The sequence below is a fragment of the Rhinatrema bivittatum genome, chromosome 1 (assembly GCF_901001135.1).
Source record: "Rhinatrema bivittatum chromosome 1, aRhiBiv1.1, whole genome shotgun sequence".
Taxonomy (NCBI): Eukaryota; Metazoa; Chordata; class Amphibia; order Gymnophiona; family Rhinatrematidae; genus Rhinatrema; species Rhinatrema bivittatum.
The window spans coordinates 815,589,865-815,610,393 of NC_042615.1; the positions used below are offsets into that span (position 1 = coordinate 815,589,865).

The following is a 20,529-nucleotide window of genomic DNA, read 5'->3' on the forward strand; positions in this document are numbered from 1 at the left end:
GCACTCCCTGTTCTGACCAATGTCTGCAGGAGATCTTTGCAAACCTTACTGATCCAGATGAATCATGTGAGGAATTTGAAAAATTAGAGGAGGGAGATATTGAAAGTCTAGTAGCTGAGGTGGGTTTAGAGAGCCTAGTTACTAGCGCGATATACAGTGTGCAGCTACAAGCAGTAAGTGATAGGGATGTTCGCTCATTTAACATGAATAAGTAATCCACTCTGAATCAGGAAGATTTCATTTTGAATTTGGGAAAATGAATACAAATGGCTAGTTCATCCATGAAAATGTTTGTTTGCATTCATTTTTGTTTCCTATTAAAGTCTATGGGACAAGCAAAACTATAAGCGTTTATTTTAACTCAAGGCAGGTAGCACAGTGCTTTGCAACTAGTAATGTCACACTTAACCCTAGATTGACGTGAACTGGGGGCAGCAGGAACTAGATAGAAAACAGGACCAATCAAGGTGAATCTTTTTTTTAAATCAGCCTATCCTAGCTGGCATCTGCATGGATTGTCAGTGACTTTCTCTTTTTTTTCAAGCTCAAAATGAAAGGAAGTTTGAGCCCAGTACCATTTTATCTCACTTGTCTCTGGCTTGCAGGACAGGTTAGGTGCTAGTGTAGATTTCTGAGAGCTGAAGAAAAATTGAGAAAAGGCAAAAGATTGACAAGACTTTGACTAGGAGGAGAAGTAAAGAGTGAGTACAGGCACACAGTCTGCTATTGTGTGTATCCATTTTGTAGTAACTGTGGCACAAATTACAAAAGGAAAACTCAGTTAAGCACCGAGGAGTAGTGGGTGCAAGTCAGTGTATTACTACATGGACTGAGATTTTTAAACTACAGCAGTGCACTGCAGTGTGTCTGTACTGACTAGGGAAACAGCAAAGCTTGAATGTGTGCGTCTCTAAATCACAGGTTGGAGTGAGAAAGATTCTAATCTTGGTGTATGCGGTGGTGTGCTGTTTTCCCACAAACTGTGTCTTCATCTGTGGGAAAAAAACACCACGGTAGTACCACTACTACCAGATACAGGAACAGGGTGCGAGAGTAGTGAAAAGAGCAGTATACGCACTATCAATTCACCACAGTACTTGTAAAAACAAACAAACCCCTTTTCCTAGGCAGTGGGCGCTGTGTGGTATTGCAACAGGAAGGAAAGAAACTAGGTGGGTCTTACTTGTCATCTGCCGTCCTAGTTCAATTTTCCTTTCAGGCACTTACACAACTGCTTTAGAATGGCAGCTCCCTTCCGGCCTCTGGATTTCATATGCCTGCAGTCTGCCGATGGGGATGTTCTCATCGCGGATGCTCATGCAGCAGTCTATGGGCCTGCTGTCGCTGCCTGTGAGAAATGTAGAGGGAGGAGAAGAAATCCCTGAGCAGTGGCAAGCTTCTTCAGTACTAATATGAGCTTTGAAATAAGGGAATGGCTAGGAAGAAAAATCTGCCCTAGTCACCATGTGCTCAGACTCAGCATGGCCCCGTGAGAATTTCGTCACCGTGTTGTGGTAACAAGTAACTACATTTTGCAAAAAAAATAAAATAAAATGACCAGAAAGACATTGTGAGGGCAATTTTCAGACTGTCCACACAGCTGAAATACCTCTGGGAATTGTTTTACCCGTGGACTTTGCACACATTTTCAAAGTAAAAGTACACACATATCCATACCTTTTTTAAATACAAAACATCATCAACGTATGTACAGATGAGGAGTTCACCCGCCCAGCAGAATTCGATCCGGATAGGTATCAAATCATCCCCTCCCTACAGAGATCTAAATTAGTGTTGCGTTCATGGCTGCTCTACTCACTCACTCCACCCTCTCTACCTCTGTGGTGACTCCCTCTGGGTCTGATGGATGGTTTGCTGCTGGGTCAGCCAATATTCTCTTAGTTGTTGGTAGACATCTTGCTCTCCACAACCACAGCAAACATAATTCCAAGGTAAAGGTTAGCCCCACCCCCCAGGATCTCCAAAGCCATTCTTCCCAGACTCCTCATTACAATCCATGGCGGAAATTTAAAAGGCCCCATATTTTATTAAGAATGATATAAGAGAAAGATAAGAGTACTCTCTCTGAACAGAAATGATATAAATAGTAAACTTCCCATACCAGAATAGCACCAACTTCCAGCACTCAAACAGTAACCACCTTACCTAAGAAAAGGTAACACTGAAAATATTACACCAGGCCTTAAAACTCCATTACTTCTGTTAGGAAAATGGAACAAGCCAGGCTGTTATAGAGCCCTACCCAGAAACTACATACCAGCAGAATACCTCACCTCAGTCACATATGCAGACCCTCACCTAACAAAGAATAAAGACCATAAAGCATAACTAGAAACATTCAGAAAAAAAATGAACTGGAAACCTCAATAAGTCAGAGACTCAGAATACAGTACAACAAAGGAAAAAGAGAAACATCACCAGTCCTCATAAAACAAATTAAGAAATATAACAAAATATTCAAAACAGCTGATGAATGGAATATCCAATGAAACCCACCTCTCAAGGGAGACGGAGGTAAAAGAGCATGCTACCATTTAAGTGAACTGCAGCAGAGAAAAAAATAGGACAATACAGCTATGTAACATGAGCCACCAGCCCAGGAAACCCAGAGTGAGACTGAATAGGTTGCCAGACCCCTTCCTATGAAGGTGCTTAAATGACCATTGAATAGTCAGAGACTCAGGTAGGGAATTTGAATGTCACAATCCCCTGGACTACTGTTGATAACTTGTAGTGAAATATCACTTTAAATCAAAGGATAGAAAAATCCTGAATTACAGAACTATGAATGGAAAAGTCCTACATCGGAGAATTCTGAATGAGAGAGGGATTTATGAGAGAAATACTGAAAAAACAGTCCTAGGAAGCAAACAGATTTTCACCCTGACAAGGGTGTTATGGTTTGGAGGTGTTTGGTGGATTCTTAGGTGCTGCAGTGATGGCTTCTCTCACGGGGAGGCACTCCATGGGGAACTGCAGTACCAGGCTAGACTCAGATACACAAACACAGAGATAGTTTTTATTGTATTTATTTATTTATTTATTTTTGGTTTTTATATACCGGAAGTTCCTGTATACAATACATATCACTCCGGTTCACATTTAACAGAAAGAACTATCGCCGGGGAGGCGGTTTACATGGAACATATCGAATATAATGAATGGATAATAGTCAAAAAATCTATTATGAAACAACTATTATGAAACAACAATTGTACAGCTTGTAGAGTTCACCAGAGGTGGCAGTAGTGAGCAGATTCCTGTGGCAATAGTCTTGGGTCCTCGACTGAGGAGACCTATCCCACAATGGTGGTATAGGTAGCTCTGATGCAGGTTCTCAATGAGGAGCTGTAGGTAAGACAGACTGGTAGATGTTAGTTTACTCATACTCTTGTAGTTGTAATGGTGGAGTTCCCAGCAGGTAGAAGTAATGGTAGCAGGCACCAAGGTAGACAGCTCAGGTCCTCGAGGAGCAAGTACCTGGATACTGGATAGGCACCTGGAAAGAAGCATAGGGCCCCCGAGGAGTGGGTATCCAAGTTAGTAAAAACCCGGAGGGTAGAGAGAGCTTCCAGTATCAGTGAGAAGTGGCAGAGCAGCTTAGACCGGACGAATCCAATCCTTGCTAACTCAAAGTCAGTCAGCAAATGGGCAACCTAAATACCCGGATGATGTGACGCCTCTCGAGGGGGACGCCCCCGAGGTTCATGCCATCGTTGGAATAAAGACGTAGGTAGCTCACGCACGCACCCTAGAAGGCTCTCAGGTGAATCATGGTGGAATGCCTTGCCATAGCTGTCCCAGGGACGCTGAGAGAAGCAGCAAGCAGATGCGGTGGTCGCCATTTTCCCGAGGCTGGTGGAGAAAGCGAAAATTGAGGTGAGGAATGTGGGACGAAGCCATCTGATTCCGATGGACGCAACAAAGGGAAGTCAGACCCTTCGGTACACAGTTCTCAGACAACAGAAAAAAAGGCCAGGCAGAGTGGAAGGATGTGCACACATTCTCTTTCCATGGTCCTCCTTGGGTCTTGACCTTTTTCCTGAGAGAAGGTGACAGATGCAGGCTGGGTAACAGCGAATGACTGCCATGAGTTTAGTAGAGTTAAAAGCACTGAAGGCTGAGACTGTGGAGGATCTGAATCACTGAACACTAAATAAGTCATGAGCTTAGTAGAGCTGTAAACACAAGCCAGGAAAAACCCTCCTGCCAAGGGAGAAGAACCAAAGGACAGTGGCAGATCCAGAGGTGCAGCGGTTCCCCAGGAGGGTGGTGACCCAAGTGGCAGATCAAGTGGTCTCCCAGGAGGAAGGGGACCACAGTGACAGATTGGGATGTGATCCTGGGTCCCCCTTGAGCAAGAGAACCCCAGCAGCAGATTGTGCTGTCCCCTAGGAGGGTGTGCACCCCAGCAGCAGATCAAGCAGTCCCCCAAGAGGAAAGGGACCCTGGCAATAGATCAGGTTGTGACCCCTGAGTCAGCAGCAGATCGAGTGAGCCTCCAAGAGGGCATGGACCCCAGTAGCATTCCAGGAGGTGGAGTCAGGTCTCCAGGAGGGAGTGGACTCCAGCGTTGGATTGGACCTTTCAGCGGAGTGAAAGTGGCACCAAGGAGATGACAACATTGTAAATTACTCTCGCTTATTCAAGGTCGATGAGTATTGCAGAATAATTGTATGATCTACGTCAACTATTGTATGATCTACGTCAACAATCCAAGGACACAATCCAAGGACTCCTCTAAAACATCCAGCCATTAATCATGCCATTTGCACATAACTTGTAATTTGACTTGTATATCGTTTAACCATTTTATTCTTTCCTATTTCTTCCTCTTCACCAAGTTTTGCTACCCATGTTAATTGTAACTGTACCTGCGGTCACCTCAGTTCTAGTTTGATGTATTTAATGCACTCCCGTTTCATGTAAACCAGCAAGATATGTTCTCATGATTGCCGGTATATAAAAACCTTAAATAAATAAATAAAAACTAACCATTGTTTTGAAGTGTTTCAGAAAATCAACAATTTTTTGGGGATTTAGTTCCAAAAAAATTGTTGATATTCTGAAACACTTCAAAGCAACGGTTAGTTGACGTAAAGCATATATCAGTTTAGATACAACATACCACAGGCCAACACTGCCCACCAGCCCAGTTCATCTTTTCACATGGTAACCTAGGTGCCTGATCTTCCTTTCCAGAGATTTTTCATTCTTCCTCCATTCCCTATTAACATGGCTGGAAAAAACTAATAATGTGCCGTCACAGAACTGGCTTAAGTGCCTCCCAGATTATTATGGGGGACTAGTGGCCCTTTTGTGGATCTGCTTGTATTCCTGAATCGCCTGATGTATCACATCACAGGACTGGACATTTCCCATGAGAGTGGTATTGAAATGCCACTGTTTATTTATTTCTAAAACCTGAGAGACATTCAAAGGAAATAACACCAGGTGATGGTCAAACATACTACAGGTCAGCATATCCAATTTCCCCAGCATCTGCACCAGAGGAGCCGTGCACTAAAAATAATAATTTATGCAACTATTAAGTGCGGTGCCTCGGTGAAAAACAGGTATAATCTCTGCTGGAGGGATATTGAATTTGACATATATCAGCGAGCACCTCAATAGAAAGTGAAGACATGACTTCCGGGTATGACATCATCGAGTTCGGAAGCCTGATCTGCTAGCTCCAGGCTCCTTCCCCCCCCCCCCCCCCCTTCAATCGAGCGACATCACCGGCCCGACTGATCCCCTGAAGCTCCGGATGGAGCCCCTGATGTCCTTGCACAGAGGGCTGTAAAATTGCCAGCTTTTTGCGCAAAATTGACGGGTGGAAGGCGCCGTCAATAACATGCGCGCGCTGCCACATGTGCGTGGCAGCGCGCGCATGTTATAAAATCGGGCTTAGATTTGTTTGCGCCGGGTTGCGAGAACAAATCTACGCCCGCGCATAACTTTAAAAATCTACCCCACTAGTTTTACTTTTTGGTCAGATCCTGCTGTTTGGATGGTTCTGTTTAAGGCGGGGCTGAGGAGGGGGGGGCTAGAGGAAGGGCCTATGAGTCCCGTGTTCGTGGGACTGGTGGGCACCTTGTGCCTCTTGGAGTGTGGAATGTGGTTCTGGGGCACGTGTTAGGATGGAGATACGAAGTGTATGTATGTGTATGTGTATGTGTGTGTGTGTGTGTGTGTGTGTGTGTTTGTGTGTGTCTGAAGGTTGCCTGGCAGCTGGGGGGAGGGATCGGGGGAGGGCAAGGAGTAACCAAGGGAGACCAACTGAAGAAGTGGGGACGGCCACAGGAGCCAATAAAAAAGTAATGTCTTTCTGTGCAGGCCGAGGCTCAGGCTGGGGAGCGTCGGGCCTACTCTATATCCCTGGATTACTGTATCACTTGATGGGAGGCTGGGACCCAACTTAAAGAGCTGAATTGGCCACATTAAAGGTACCTTCGCTAAACGTGGATGGTACACACTCGCTCATTAAAAGGAAGAAATTGCTCTCCCTGTTTCACCGGCATTTTTACAGGAGCCCCATGTAACAGATACTGAGCATGCTAAATTAAAAAGGGAATGGGTGGGCAGCTGTTATTACTCTTCCTAGTCCTCCCGAAAGAGGGGTCTAGCGACTTTGTTCCATAAACAATTGGCATTTCAGCTGGATAAGGTGTGGAAGGATACGGAGGGGCGTTATCTTGTTGTTACAGGCTTGCTCCATCAGCAGAGAGTAGCTTTTTGCAATGTTTATGCCCCGAACTCCTACTCACACAAATTTTTCACCCACATTATGGCCATCCTGGCTAAATTGTCTAACCATTAGGGATGTGCAATGTTTTTTCCGAATTGGAAAATTTCAAATAGTCCAATTCGGAATGGGTCTTAGCACCTGAATCCCGAGACAGATTTTCCCCGAACTTCGAGAAAATTCGTTGTTCGGGTTAGCACAGGAGGGAGGGGCACATTTATTTAAAAGAAAAACCACAAACCCACCCCAACCCTTCAAATTTAGTTAATTACAACCTCCCTACCCTCCTGACCCCCCAAAAACTTGCCTAAAATCCCTGGTGGTCCAGCGGGGGTCCCGGGAGTGATCTCCCGCTCTTGGGCCATCAGTTGCCAGTAAACAAAATGGCGCTGGTGACCCTTGGCCCTTACCATGTGACAGGGGCTACTGGTGCCATTGGTCGGCCCCTGTCACATGGTAGGAGCAATGGACGGCCGGCAAGGGGTACAAAACATAAGGCGATTGATAGCGGCCCTTAGCTGAGGCGCTGATCCTAAGTCTAGATGCAGAAAAAACGTTTGATTCCTTGTCTTGGGATTATTTGTTTTGGGCGCTCCAGTGCTATGGGTTTGAAGGCATTGGTTACAGGTGCTTTATGCCAATCCTAGTGCTCAACTGCAAATCAATGGTGCTTTGTCCTCGCCCTTTTCCCTGCACCGTGGGATGCGTCAGGGATGCCCTTTCTCTCTCCTATTATTTGTCTTAGCGTTCGAGCCTTTAGCTGCCATACTTCGAATTGACAATGAGTTCTGGGGCCGGAACATTGATAATCAAGTGTTGAAAGTGGCGATGTTTGCTGATGATCTTCTTTTGTTTGTGGGTCACCACCTGATGAGCATCCCCATCATAGTTTCGATTTTCTCACAATTTCAACAGATAGGTAGTAGAGGAGGACCGGAAGGCTCATCTGCATACGACTCCCAGCATCCCCTGAGAGAGGAGTCCAGAGGTCACCGCAAGTGATCCAGGGATTGACTTCCAGAAGCCCCGAACCCTTTGCAGTAGAAGAGGACTGGAAGAGCATGCCTAGCGGTGCGCGAATCTCAAACCCTTTAATTAACTGAGTGAAGATTAATTTAACCGTGGTTAAAGAGGATTGGTAAGTATAGCTTTCAGAAATTTTTGGACATAAAAGTTTGGTGAAAGGTGAAATTGAATGATATATTCTTTAGCGTTTGTGTGTGTCTGAGGTAATAAGCAAGCCAGAGATAATTAATTCTAGTATCTGTCTTTCCCACCCACTGAACCCTTGATTTTTAGCAACGAGATACTTTCTCATTAAAAATCAATCAGGGTCTTATCTAAATCATACTATTGTACCAGCCCTTATCGAAAGTTTAATCATCCCCTTATAGGGCACTAGCTGATTAATTAGTAAATTCACCTGTAAATTTAAAGTACTCTCATTCCAACTCCCTTAGTATCCTAAACTTAACTAGGAACTTAATAAAACTAAGATGAAGGCAGCAGTCCAGCAGCAAGAGGGGGGCTTTCCAATCTTTGACATTGAGTGTCACATGTATGATTTTTTACCTGCAGGTGAGAGATTGTATGTGTGCACTCGGTGCAAAGAGCTCCTGGCTCTCAGGTTACGAGTCCAATCTCTGGAGGCTAGAGTAGCAGACTTGGAGGAGCTGAGGCAGACAGAGAGGTACATTGATGAGACCTTCAGGGACATAGTAGCCAAGTCCCAAATCCAGTCTGGCATCCCCAGTGCTCCCTTGGATCAGAAAGGTCTCCCAGTAGGAGAACATCACCCTGGTGTAGCAGGAAGTGATCCTGTAGCAAGGACCTGCTCTCCAGGTGATGTATTGTCCTCTCGCACCGAGGACAAGTCTCCCAGGGATACTGCCCAGGAGAGAAGGGTTAGGCCAACCATCATAGTTGGTGATTCAATTATTAGAAATGTAGATAGCAGGGTGGCTGGTGGACGTGAGGACCCCCTGGTAACTTGCCTGCCTGGTGCGAAGGTGGCAAACTTCACGCGTCACCTAGATAGGATTATAGACAGTGCTGGGGAGGAGTCGGCTGTTGTGGTACATGTGGGCACCAACGACATAGGAAAATGTGGGAGGGAGGTTCTGGAAGCCAAATTTAGGATTTTAGGTAGGAAGCTGAAATCCAGAAACTCCAGGGTGGCATTCTCTGAAATGCTTCCTGTTCCACGTGCAGGTCCCCAGAGGCAGGCAGAGCTCCAGAGTTTCAATGCATGGATGAGACGATGGTGCAGGGAAGAGGGATTCAGTTTTCTAAGGAACTGGGGAAACTTTTGGGGAAGAGGGAGACTTTTCGGAAAGGATGGGCTCCACCTTAACCAGAGTGGAACCAAGCTGCTGGCACTAACTTTCAAAAAGGAGATAAAGCAACTTTTAAACTAGAACAAGGGGAAAGCCGACAGTCACTCAGCAGTGCATGGTTCGGAGCAATGTATCCTTGAAGGATATTAATGAAACAGGAGAGTTAGGGCATCCCAACAGTGAGGTTCCTATAAAAGTAAACATAGTCCATATGCCTATAGGTAAAACATCACTGAAGCTAATGATTTCCGAATTATCCCTAACTGAAAAGCAGGTTGTTAATACAAACAAAAAACACACTTTGAAATGTCTGTATGCCAATGCCAGAAGTCTAAGAAGTAAGATGGGAGAGTGTATAGCAGCAAATGATGAGATTGACATAATTGGCATCACAGAGACTTGGTGGAAGAAGGATAACCAATGGGACAGTGCTATATCAGGGTACAAATTATATCACAATGATAGGGAGGATCAACTTGGTGGGGGTGTGGCACTTTATGTCCAGGAGAGTATAGAGTCCGACAGGATAAAGATCATACAAGAGACTAAATGCTCAGTAGAATCTATATGGGTAGAAATCCCATGTGTGTTGGGTAAGAGCATAGTGATAGGAGTATACTACCATCCACCTGGACAAAATGGTCAGACAGATGATGAAATGCTAAGAGAAATCAGGGAAGCTAACCAATTTGGTAGTGCAATAATAATGGGAGATTTCAATTACCCAAATATTAATTGGGTGAATGTTACATCAGGACATGCTAGAGCAGTAAAGTTCCTAGATGAAATAAATGACTGCTTCATGGAGCATCTGGTACCAACAAGAGGGGAAGCTATTTCAGACCCAGACCTTAGTGGAACACAGGATTTGGTGCGAGAGGTAACAGTGTTGGAACCACTTGGAAATAGTGTTCACAACAGTATCAACTTTGACTTAATAACTGGAGGAGGCACACTAAAGAAATCTGCTGTGACAGCATGTAACTTTCAAAAGGGTGACTGATAAAATGAGGAAAATGGTTAGGAAAAAACTGAAAGGAACAACTGCAAAGGTTAAGAGTTTAGCTCAGGTATGGACTTAGTTTAAAATAGCATCTTGGAAGCCCAGACCAGATGTACTCCACGCATTAGAAAAAGTAGAAAGAAGGCTAAATGACTACAGGCATGGTTGAAAGGTGAGGTGAGAAAAGCTATAAAAGCTAAAAGAACATCTTTCAAGAAATGGAAAAGGGATCCAAATGAAAACAGGAAACAGCATAAGCACTGGCAAGTCTAATGCAAAGCATTGATAGGGAAGAAAAAGAGAGAATTTGAAAAGAAGCTTGCCTGCGAGGGTGTCATTTGGGCTATTAGATGATCAAGGGGTAAAAGGGGCACTTAGGGATAAGCAGCTTGGAATCTTTTTACCCCTTGGGATCCTGCCAGGTACTTGTGACCTGGACTGGCCTGGTTGGAAACTAGGATACTGGGCTTCATGGATCTTTGGTTTGACCCAGTATGACAAGTCTTAATGTTCTTATGACCTGTGGCTTTGATGCTGAATTGTCTTTTGTGGCGTGTCTAGCTCATCCTTATCGTGAACAGTGACTGGCACATTCCCCTACTTTATACTACATGACCTTGCTGCTAAGCCACACAACTTACTAGGGATCCCAGTGGAGACCTAGAAATGACTTTAGGATGATCACCATCTTAACTGTGTTAGGATCTCCAAATTAGTGCCAAATTTTGGGCAACTTTCACCCGGGGGGAAAAAGTGCTCCACCCACCTGATAGTGCCCCCTAGGGCTTCTCTTTCACCACGGTGGAATGCAGTGCGCTGCAGCCATGAGGCCTCTCTTCAGCTATGGCAGGATAGCATGTGCCATGGCCATCTGGCCTCTCTTTGGCCTCAGCAGGATGGGATCCACTGTGTTCCCACTGCCGCAGGATGGGTGATGTTGGCAGTACTCAGGACGCCCCCCCCCCCCCCAGCTCATGGTGCCCCAGGCAACCACCCAGCTCACCCACCCCAAAATGCAGTCCTGTTTATGGTTTACAGGGCATGTTCCATTACCCCCTTAAACCAAGACTCTTGGTTGGTTCTGCTCTGGGTGTGCTCCGGGATTCTGAGCGCGCTACCAGAAGATGTGAGCGTTTGAGGGTGTTGGTCTGACAGAAGTGAGCCAGTATGGAGTGGTGGTGGTGGTGGTGGGGGAGACAGCTCCCTTGCTGAGCTACCTCAATGCTGCTCATGGAGAAGTAAATGCAACACATTCAGATAGACTCTCCATTCCGGAGGAAAGCACATGCCTGAATGAGTGAGCACCATGGAGCTCCTCTCTTGTTAAGGCTTCATTACCTCTCTCCGTGTGTCGGGGGTTGGGCCGGGCTGTCTCGGGCCTTGCGGCGTGTCGGTCTCCAGTTCAGCCTGATTGGGACCGACGTTGCAGGCCTTGCCCGTGCGCGGCGCGCGCGCGACGGTGACGTCATCGGACGCGCGCGCTTGCTGATTCTTGGTGGGAATTTTTTCGTCCCTGTGCCATGTTTGGTGTGCGCGCGCGCGTCGGTGACATCGTCGCGCGTGTGTTCGCATGCCAAGGGGGGGGTTTGGTGGTGATTGGTGCAGGGAGTCAGCGCGGGACGGAGAGCATTCCTCAGCTGTTAAAGTTAACAGCTGAGGAATATAAACAGCGTCGCTGAGCGTTCTGGTTGCCTTGGCAATAATCAACATCGGAGACAGGCTGGTATTCAATGTGCTTTTGCCTGTTGCCTTTGTTAATTTAGTTAGTTATTTTAATTCAAGTTAATTTGTTATTTCTGAATGCTTAAATGTTTTTGCTACTTATTACTTCATTAATTAATGGACTGTGTATTTGAATATACTTCTGTTCTGAAGCTAGCATGTATCTGTGACTACAGACTTCAGTCTGATCCTGAATATACTTTTGTTCTGAAATTAATATTTTTCAGTGACAACTACAGATTTCACTCAGATTCCTGGTTTGTTTTTTAATCTTTTTATCTTGTCTGACTGTTCTGATTAAACCTCGTATTGCAGTGAAATTAAAGTCATTTTTATTGAACTGTTTCCTATTTTTCAAACCGCCCATCATCTGATCAATTCATATTGATTAGTTGAACTAAGGATCCACTAAATACTTTATAACATCTCTTTGGAGAAGAAAAGCGGATAACAATCTCCATTGAAGATAAAGCGTCAGCCACCCACTATTATTCCCGAAAAAAGCAAGTAGGTGCTGGCACAGTGCCAGAGATGTTTCCAGTTAAAACCTGAATAGTTGAATTGCTCATCACAGAATTTGGGAACTGAAACTTAATCCACCTGTGAACTGCAAGCTATGTAAATAAAAGTAGATAGCTGGAAACGCTCCTGAGTCATCATAACTGCAGCCACATTGTCCTTTTAATAAATCATCACCGGGGATCACTTCAGCAGCTGACAGACTAATGGCTGAAAGACTCCCATTGCTGTAAGGCGAGAGTTACCATGAATAACAGCCAGGGTCGGTGCAAGGGTATTAGGCGCCCTAGGCGAACCTTCTGCCTTGCGGACCCCCGCCCAGGTCCATGTCCCTGCCCCGACCTCCCCGGGCCCAAACACACAAGTAAAAATTATGCCACAATAAAATGAAGACATAGAAAACATCAACCATACTAGTAAAAGGAATATTTCAAAATAGCAGACAGAGTGACATCCAATAATGAAAAACTCAAAAAAAAACAAACCCCAAAAAACACTCCAGCTCATACTATATTCCATTGGCTTCTGAAGTCAATCTCACTGTCTAAGGATGTACCAGCGACAAGAAACGGAAGTCTTTTTGAAGAACTGCAAGCACAAGCTTTTGGTATAAAGTTGGCGTCATCTCATTTCGCAGGCCCGGCGTTAGAATTCAGAACTTCATTTTGGTACATGAAGTTGAACATTTTCGTCATCTCGAAGGACTGATTTCAAGGTCTACCTACTTGGCAGGATTTATAACTGTTTCGTCACGTGAATTTGAAGAGTTTTTCCATTTTGAGAGATGGATTTCAAAGTCTATTTTCGTGTGTTTGCAAGACATGGAATTAAGATTGAAGTGGTTGCTTTCAACTATTTGTAGATTGCACGTTACATGGGATATAGTATGAGAGGGCAAATGAGTGCGCATGGTGTGAACGTGGTGGTGTGATAAATGCAAAGGAACTTTAGATTAAACATGTTTTTATTTTTTACCCTAAAAACATTAAAAGTTCTAAATTATGATGAGACATTTGACATGCTGGACAGGCAGAAAGTGCATCAAAGAAGCCTCTACCGGGCCTGTGCAAGCTCCAGTACATCTTCCGCAGAGGAGGAGGAGGAAAGATTGTCTCCAACATACAAAGGGCTCAGCCTATCCTCACTCTGTTTTTTTTATTGCAATAGGATGGAAGATGCAGCCTTGGAGCCACAAAATTTTCAGAAGGCCCAAACGAAAGGAGAGAAGCACAGGAGAAATCACTGTGTGGAAAAATAAGTTTAATCGGCCCCGATGGAGCATTATCCGCCTGCAAGGTGCTGCTCCACTTGGAATGAGGTTGTACATTTCTCCGGCCCCAGTGCCAGCTCTGCTCGACTCTGAATCTGCCAATGGAAAATGCACCTCTGTTGTAACCACTGCCATGGGCGCCAGTTTTGATCGGCCTATTCGTCTCCTGTAGGGGTTCGAGTGCCAGGGAATGAGGATGCCGGAGAAAAGTCAGCAGGAGCTGTCCGTGGCCTAGCCTCTTCCCCATCTTCTCTCCCGCCAAACAGAATCCAGCTCCCAGCTATTATGGTGGAAGCTGGACAAGCCCAAGGAGCTGGGGGAAGCAGCACCATAAGTACGAGGAGAATCATAGAGGGCATGGTAAAAATTGGTATGCCGAGAAAAAAGAAAGAGAGGCCAGCCAACCAAACTGGAATGAAAACAATGTCAGAAGGGGCCAAAATATGAAAAGAAAATCAGAAATGTACATGTACAATGCGAATGGAATCATTTTAATGAAACATGAGCAGAAGGATATGCCAGATTGCTAAACCCATCATATCGCTGTGAAAATAGTTAGCCCATCAGCCAAAATCACCCCAGCCAGCCAGTAATCTAGACCTTGCCCTTAATTCAAAGCCCCAAATACTCTCCACACCACTCAAGAAGAAGCAGACAGGACATGGCAAGTGGCGTTGGAAGTGTGTGTGTGGGGGGGGGAACGCATGTGCTTATTTTCTGCTGATTCTTAAAGGGAAGGCTTTGCCTTGAAAAGTTGCTCCAGGTACGACGCAATCGCGGTCTCTTGCACCTGCTGTTCCTGCAGGGAAATAACCTCTCAGTGAAGTGCACATGGTGGAGGCCTTTTCACATCTGTTCAAGGCTGCTGAGATGGTGAAGGTTCCTCTCAGGCCTCGGCCTGTAAAACAAGTATGGCCTGCCTTTTCCTTGTCAGGTTCCTCTCAGGCCTGGCCTGTAAAACAAGTATGGCCTGCCTTTTCCTTGTCAGGTTCTTCTCAGGCCTCGGCCTGTAAAACAAATATGGCCTGCCTTTTCCTTGTCAGATTCCTCTCAGGCCTCGGCCTGTAAAACAAGTATGGCCTGCCTTTTCCTTGTCAGGTTCCTCTCAGGCCTCGGCCTGTAAAACAAGTATGGCCTGCCTTTTCCTTGTCAGGTTCCTCTCAGGCCTCGGCCTGTAAAATAAATATGGCCTGCCTTTTCCTTGTCAGATTCCTCTCAGGCCTCGGCCTGTAAAACAAGTATGGCCTGCCTTTTCCTTGCCAGGTTCCTCTCAGGCCTCGGCCTGTAAAACAAGTATGGCCTGCCTTTTCCTTGTCAGATTCCTCGCAGGTCTCGGCCTGTAAAACAAGTATGGCCTGTCTTTTCCTTGTCAGGTTCCTCTCAGGCCTCGGCCTGTAAAACAAATATGGCCTGCCTTTTCCTTGTCAGGTTCAGCCGTGCAGCGCTGGTGGAGAGACCTGGAGCCAGGAGGTCCTCAGGAGTGGACGAGATAGGATCTGAAGGTCCGGTTTGAAATCTGATCCCAGGGGATGCTATCGTAGATGAGTCTGATCCTAAAGTCGTCTTAAACGCTTCCATTTGTTCCAGGTTATCTGGCAAGTGTTCAGTGCACAAGGGTAGGGTGAGGGGAGTGAGGGGTTTTTGTTAGTATGTCTGGGAGCAAGAAGTATGATTTTTATGTTTGAACCGGAGATTTATTTCTTTAAAAGTTTTTTTTGTAAACTGCTTATAACAAATCAATCGAGCTAAGCAGTAAAACACAGACCATAGAATGTTCTGTGTTTCATTTATAAACTAAAAAAAAAAAAAAGTTTATGACTTGCCTGCTTTTCTACTGAAACCACATGTTGATTAGTTTTCTGTGTAAATGTATTCGTGTTTCTCCCCTACGGGGTTGGCAGCAGGATACTCCTCAGAGGAGGATTTCTGCTCCTGCAGCTTGCAGGGCACACAGGCTCTATGGCATTCGCCCACTGACGATTCCCATCGCTGCCACCGGGAGTGACATGCCAGGGGTCTGTAGCGATTGTTTTTTCAGAGGTTCAGAGGAACTGCTTCTGTTTCCTAGTCCCGACTGTAAGAGTCAGGGGGACAGACATCAATTGCAGACCAAGTCCTTGATCGGTGAGGATGAGATCCAGCTGCCAGCACACCAGGGAAAACAGATACCGATCCACCTGTTAGGTGTTCCTTTGCTCAAACATACCCTAAAATGCCTCTCCCTTCTAGCTCATTAGCTTCTCCTGGTCTTACTCATCGTGCTTCCTGCTTTTATTGAGAATTGTGCTCCCGCTCTCTTCTGCTCAGTCATACCTGGCACCCAAAATCCGCACTCTACACACTTCCTACATAAATGTAACATTTTTTTTTTTATACTATCTACCTCTTATCTGCTGCAGAACAGAAGGTTATCTAAAGATGTGTAGTACAAACACATTAACAAGAATGACACCTATCCTGTGACTACTCATAGCACTAGGTGGCAGCATTCCATTCCATCACATGCCTATCACACACATACTTCACTCACATCTCTCCCTCACACCACATGCACATCTCCACTTACAATTCAACACTTAAGCCTACCAGCACACACAGCACAACCCTGAACAGTTTATAGAGGAACTGACGCCACACGTAAAACAGTAACATTTTTAATTTATAAAATAGAAAACTTTCAAAGCAAAACCATACTCAAATGCTTTTCTGACAGGGCACAGGGATGGGGAGAGTCGGAGGGTGTGCCTGGGTCATTTTCTGGCCTCTTTGGCTGCTGCTCGAGGAAGCTTGGTGGTCTTTGGGAATCCACTGGCTGCTGCTGCTGCTCCTACAGCATTATGACTATGCCCTGTTTTCCAGCCTCTGACACCGCTGTTCAGCCCTCCTCCCTCCCACGTACCTGCCACCTTTGTGCATCCCTCCTATTTCCTCCCTCCCCTACCCCCTTATTCCATCCACCCTCCTACACCCCTGTATTGATGTCATGCTTCATCGCCCCTCCCATCCATTCTTCTGCTGACGCCTCCTTCATCTCAACCCCCTTCACTCACATCACGGTTCCCCTTTTCTCCCCCCCATATCCCCTGCACTGTTCACCCCTCATCCTTACTGCAGTGCTCATACTGCTACTTACCCTACTTCCATCCTACCCCTCTGTTCTGATCCTCCTCCATCCCTCCCCCCCCCCCCCCCCCACGCACGCATCTCGTTCTGCTATTGGTCACCTCCCCCTCTCTGTATTCAACGTCCCTCCCTCTCCACCACCACCCTCTCCTGCACTCATGCTGCAGCCCCACCTTTCCACCATCCTATGCTACTACACTGATACACCCCACTGTTCCCCCCTACCCCAAATCCCTCTTGCACTTACATGTGGCTGGTGCCTCCTCCCCCCCACCCCCCCACGCCCATGCTGCAGTTCATCCTTCCTTCTTCCTAGGCTGTTCATCCCTCCTCCCTTTCACCCCCTACTATGATGCCCACATTCATTCACACCTCCTCTCTCTACACCAGCCCCTGGCAGTTATTTATTACCATCACTTCGGCTTTCCCGCCCCCCCCCCCCCCCAGCACTGACATGCTGCTCACGCCTCCTTCCTTCCACGCCCAGAACTGCTCACCTCTCCCACCTCCTTGCTCCTGCCACTGACACCGGGGCCTCACCTCTCTCACGAGGTCTTGACACTCTCTCTACAATGACCCTCCCCCCTCAATCTCACCGCTGTACATGTCCATTCACCCCCTTCTCCCTCCCAGTTCGATTGTACTCCTACCCCTGTTACCTTTCCTCTCTTGCACACTGCCACTCACAGCACTTCTCACCCGTCCTCCCTTCCACTTCTCCTACTCATCTGCCACCGTTCACCTCCTTCTCCCTCCCAGTTTCCCCTGTACTCACACCACCGCTCCCCCTTCCTCCCTCTCATCCACCAGCAACGGACACCACTCCCTCCCGCTGCGCTTTCATCACCATCCCTTGCACTCATTCCTCCTCCCTCCAGTCTCTGTGCTGTAATATTCCCACCCCTTCTTCCATTCCCAGCATCCCTTTCCTGCCGTGACGCCACTGCTTACCCCTTCTCCCTCTCAGCATCCCTTGCACTCATAAGAACATAAAAAATTGCCATGCTGGGTCAGACCAAGGGTCCATCAAGCCCAGCATCCTGTTTCCAACAGAGGCCACACGAACCTGACAATTACCCACACACTAAGAAGATCCCATGCTACTGATGCAATTAATAGCAGTGCCTATTCCCTAAGTCAACTTGATTAATAGCCGTTAATGGACTTCTCCTCCAAGAACTTATCCAAACCTTTTTTGAACCCAGCTACACTAACTGCACTAACCACATCCTCTGGCAACAAATTGAACGTTGAGTGAAAAAGAATTTTCTCCGATTAGTCTTGAATGTGCTACTTGCTAACTTCATGGAATGCCCCCTGGTCCTTCTATTATTCGAAAGTGAAAATAACCGAGTCACATCTACTCGTTCAAGACCTCTCATGATCTTAAAGACCTCTTTCATATCCCCCGTCAGCCGTCTCTTCTCCAAGCTGAACAGCCCTAACCTCTTCAGCCTTTCCTCATAGGGGAACTGTTTCATGCCACTCAACCATTCTCCACACCACACACCGCACACACATTTGCTGTCAACATTCACCTACCTCTCCCCACCTCCCCCCATACTATCGTTATTACTGCCCTTTATTCCTTCCTCCACTCCCTGCAATCATGGCACGTGCCCCCTACACTGACATGCTGCTCAGCCATCCTCCCTCTTTCTCTCCTATTCCCTTCACATTACATTCATGCCACTCACCCCTCCTCTTTCCTCCTCGCTTCCAGTGATCCCCCATCTCCCCCCCCCCCCCCCCCCCACACACACACACACTATCTCATGCTGCTAATCCCCCTTACCCCATCCCCCACTGCCTCACAATTCCCCTGGGAGCAGCCATATTTGGAATTATGTCACAAATCTCCTCTCAGGGAATAAGATCTGATCGGTTCATGTGTGTATGATGTCACTGTGATATCAGAACCAAGATGGATAAATCAGATCCAGTGAGTGTGAAGTCATCTGTGACTCTTGCTGACCTGGCTAATGCCAGAACTTCTTGGAATGTTTCATTTGAAAATGACTTACCAGTAAGATTGCTTTTTAATTGCCACAGGTTATCGTTACCTGCTATGTGCTTTTGAAATGCTGCATAGTACAGTAAGGGGCAGATTTTCAAAGGGGTACGCGCGTAAGATACGCGCATACCCCCCCGAAAACCTGCCCCAAATACCCGCGGTGCGCGCCGAGCCTATGTTGAATAGGCTTGGCAGCGTGCGCAAGCCCGGGATGTGCGTAAGTCCCGGGGCTTTCCTGGGGGCGTGTCGCGGCGGTGTGTCATCCGGGGGTGGGGCCGCGGGCGTGGTTACGGCCCGGGGGCATTTCAGGGGCGTGGCCGAGGCCTCCGAAACTGCTCCCGGGCCGGGGAATCACGCGCCGGCGGCTGGCCCAGCACGCACAAGTTACGCCTGCCTTGGGCAGGCGTAACTGCCAACAAAAGTGGGGTTAGATAGGGCTGGGGGGGTGGGTTAGGTAGGGGAAGGGAGGGGAAGGTGTGTGGGGGGTGTGGAAGGAACGTACCCTCCGAGGCAGTCTGCGCGGCTCGGCACACACAGGCTGCCAATTTTGCACAGCCTTGCTTGCGCTGACCCCGGATTTTAAAGGATACGTGCGGCTACGCGTGTATCTATTAAAATTTGGCGTACTCTTGTTCGTGCCTGGTGCGCGAACAAAAGTACAAGCGGGCATACTTTATTAAAATCTACCCCTAAGGGCACAGCTTTCTCTTAGACACTTGTATCTGTATATTAAGGGGACAACTTTCAAAACAGCCCCAACCCAAGTGCAAAGTCCCCGAGTGCTTTGCCCCTATGGATGCCTCCCAGGTTTTTAAAGGGACAGTCCATGTGCATTCTCCCTCTGAAACTTGCTCACTGGGGCAACTGGCCCGCGGACTCTGTGCCTGTGTTTTTTCTCACACGGGTTAAATTTGACTGGGAAATAGTACGCGTATATCTGAAAATGCTCTGCACATGTGCTATTTCCCAATCTCGTCCGTAACACTCCCCTGGACGTGCCTCCCCGTAACCCTGCTACTGAGTGCACGCACCGTGGAACCCTGCACATGCCCTGTAGCCAGGGGCAGGTATTTAAATGGGTAAATAGCTTTTGAAAATTGTCGTCTGAGAAAGATTCTGATTGAACATTTTTCACACTCGTCTGAAGGGTGCAGAAAAAGGCAGTGTTGATCTTTGTGCCATGTGCTGCTGTCTCCTGCTTATGGAATATATGTGTTGCCCAACAAAGGCCCATCTCACCCTATACGTGACCCCTAAAAACGAATGCGTTTGGTGCTTTTGTAGGCGTGTAGACAAAAGAACCGAACGCTGGCGAGGTGAACAGCCGGCGCATCCGCGGCATTTTCCCTGCTTTGCTGTTCCCCTGGGTGTGGCTTACCTTGCACGGTGGTAACGCACAGCAGAACAGCCAGGACTGGGAGGATCCAGACGGACATCCTGGCAGGCTGGGGATGGCTGGCTCTGGTCACTGGGGTCCACCTATCAAGCTTGCAGTGAACTCTGCAGTCAATGTGTCCAGGGAGCTGGCTGCTCCTCTATTTATACAGTAGGAGGGAAAAAAAAAAAAAAAAAAAGACATTCAGCTTCCACTTTCTCTGCATCCAGCGTGCCGCCTCCTCTCTTATCCATCCTGGTGCATGAATCACCCACCCGCTGTGCTGCTGATAAGCAGTGCTTAACTTTTCAGATGGATATCATAATTATTTGGCTAGCGTGTGGCAGGTTTTCTTTACCAATTCCCTGCAGTCGTTTATCATGATGGGAGCTGCAGGA

The 20,529-nt window shown here is 46.9% G+C and overlaps 1 protein-coding gene across 1 annotated transcript in view; it reads right to left on the reverse strand.

Annotated features, from left to right (window-relative positions):
• Positions 1–20,254, reverse strand: part of LOC115078604 (eotaxin-like) — a 31,559-nt gene extending 11,305 nt beyond the window's left edge. Inside the window, exons 1-2 of the mRNA XM_029581538.1 lie at positions 20,135–20,254; positions 1,228–1,348 (exon numbers count right to left, since the gene is read on the reverse strand). Of these exons, the coding sequence (XP_029437398.1) occupies positions 1,228–1,348; positions 20,135–20,192 (179 nt within the window). The 5' untranslated portion in view covers positions 20,193–20,254. The remainder of the gene's footprint in view (positions 1–1,227; positions 1,349–20,134) is intronic.
• Positions 20,255–20,529: the final 275 nt, after the last annotated feature.